The sequence below is a fragment of the Monopterus albus genome, unplaced genomic scaffold, assembly GCF_001952655.1.
Source record: "Monopterus albus unplaced genomic scaffold, M_albus_1.0 scaffold126.1, whole genome shotgun sequence".
NCBI lineage: Eukaryota > Metazoa > Chordata > Actinopteri > Synbranchiformes > Synbranchidae > Monopterus > Monopterus albus.
In genome coordinates this window covers 1,793,941-1,796,208 of record NW_018128006.1, presented here as the reverse complement: position 1 = coordinate 1,796,208, position 2,268 = coordinate 1,793,941, and the positions used below count along the sequence as shown (strand labels likewise).

At 42.0% G+C, this 2,268-nt stretch overlaps 1 protein-coding gene across 1 annotated transcript in view; it reads left to right on the top strand.

Moving 5' to 3' along the window:
* Positions 1-2,268, top strand: part of ptpn11b (protein tyrosine phosphatase non-receptor type 11b) — a 34,281-nt gene that overhangs the window by 22,570 nt on the left and 9,443 nt on the right. Inside the window, exons 7-9 of the mRNA XM_020612576.1 lie at positions 250-346; positions 542-621; positions 857-1,012. Coding sequence (XP_020468232.1) covers positions 250-346; positions 542-621; positions 857-1,012 — 333 coding nt within the window. The remainder of the gene's footprint in view (positions 1-249; positions 347-541; positions 622-856; positions 1,013-2,268) is intronic.

Below are 2,268 nucleotides of genomic sequence, written 5' to 3'. Positions count from 1 at the left end.
GTATAAATGAAGGACTAGAGAGCCCTTCTTGTATTTGAGGAAACTTGCTGAAACCTTTCCTCTTAAATGTGCAGCTTGAATACTGACAAATGCAGTTTTGTGTTCTTGCACTTCAGTGTGACCCCTAAAGATGGAAATGGTTGGCAGTTGCAGTATCCTGGATATTCTCATGTTTAGAACTTCCTGGAACCCGTTCTTATAAAAACATCTCATTTTCTTTTCACTCTCCTTTGTCGTGTGCTGTGTCAGGTACTTCAGCAGCAGGAGTGCAAACTGCTGTATCCCCGGAAAGAAGGTCAGAAGCTCGAAAACAAGAGTAAAAACAGATACAAGAATATCCTCCCCTGTGAGTCACGCAGCAACCTGCCATTTCCTGTCTCTCCACCTTCCTGTGGAAACAATGACACAACAGACAATGTAGAAACCTCAGCAAAAGCTTGAGGTTTTGGTTTAATAACTCAGACTGTCACGTCACATTTAGTTTTGGAAAAAAGTGATTATTTTGTTATAGGCTAATGATGGTTTCACTTTGTATCTTTAGTTGACACAACTCGTGTTGAAATCAAGGAAGCCGATCAAGATGTTCCTTGTTCAGACTACATCAATGCCAACTACATCAGAGTGAGTCTTTACAGCATTATATAGTCGGTTACCTCGGAGTTGAGGCAACATAGATGGCTTCTTAAAATATACCTCCTGTTTTATAAGCAATAGGCTTAAATTTTAAACCCTTTATTTCTTCATTTTAGTCTTAATTATTTGTATATTGCCATATATGAAACCCTGTTGTCAGGAATTTTGATTTACATTATTACATTATGCTTTATTTTGGTGTAATTTTTTTTGTGCTGTACAGAGTATGCATGAAGAGGGGCGCCATGTGGAGGAGGGCAAAGTCTTCATTGCCACCCAGGGGTGCCTACAGAATACAGTCCTGGACTTCTGGAAGATGGTCTATCAGGAGAATACACATGTCATTGTAATGACCACAAAGGAGGTGGAGAGAGGCCGGGTGAGCAGTATTTTGATTGCTTGTGTATGCCTTATTGTTGAACTAGAAATGTAATCAAGTTCTCAACCATTAACTCCTAAATAGTTGAAAAGAATAGTTGTTTCAAACTTGCCCTCCTTTGGGCTAATTGCTGCTTCTGTTTTCGTATTGACGTTGATACATGAACCGCAGGGTATTCTGCGATCGGGCACTTATGACTTTGTAATGAGTGCATGAGCAAATGCCCCAAATCTAAAATGTGAGAAGTCCACTACAGTAGTCCAGTGTAATTAATGTTGAAGGTGCCTCCGCCACCGGCTTGGCCACAAAGTGCGTCAACAAGCAACAGGAGCTATCAGGACTAAATGAAAACAGAGGACTCTCTGCGTCTCATGCAGCTTTAGGGTGCTTTCACACCTTAATTCATTTGCTTTGGTCCGAATCAGTTGACGAGTTTGTAAACATGTAGCAATGTCTCCTTGGTTCGGTTTCATTTCACACACGGAAAAATCCAAGCGCACCAAAACACGTCATGTAAAACTACGTGAGAACGTTCTCTCCGCTTATTGGTCAGATGTGTCTGCCGCGAGAACAGAAAAAGTAAATAAAGGAAGAAAGTCCACATTTCTGTGATGAGAGAGGATGGAGGTGAACATACGCGGGCTGGGCCTTGCCCTGGTTATTTTGTATTACGTTACTTGCATTTACCACTTAAACCAAGTCATACAGTTTGCCCACGATTCATCCTGGCGCATGTTTTGGTTGACAGGAAATAAAATCTACCCATAATACAATGCCCTCAAATCATGTGGTTCACAGCCTTTGGTCCTGCTTTGGTTCGTTATGCGTTCTCACCAGGAGGACCGCACCAGAGTTCGCTAAATGATGCGGATCGAGACCACCTCATTTTGGGGGTCTCGGTGTGGTTGTTTTGGTGCGCACTCGAGTGCGATTACAGTGTTCACACCAGACAACTAACCGCACCAAGAGGGAAAACGAACCCTAGTTCGATTCAATTGAACTAAACGCTGTAGGTGTGAAAGCACCCTTAGTTTTGGTTTGTGTGTCATGATGGCCTGAATGCATTTTCCAACACTGAGAAGAAGAATACTCATCAGCTTGCCTAAAAATAGCCAGACTCAAAAATACAGAAGTCTTGGTGTTGACTTCCTGCCCTGCTGTCAACTGTTTTGTTCTGCATTTTTACATGAGAGGCAGCACTTGATGGCATTAGTTGATTTTTTTTTTTTGAGAGGGAGAGAGAGAGATGGGAATGT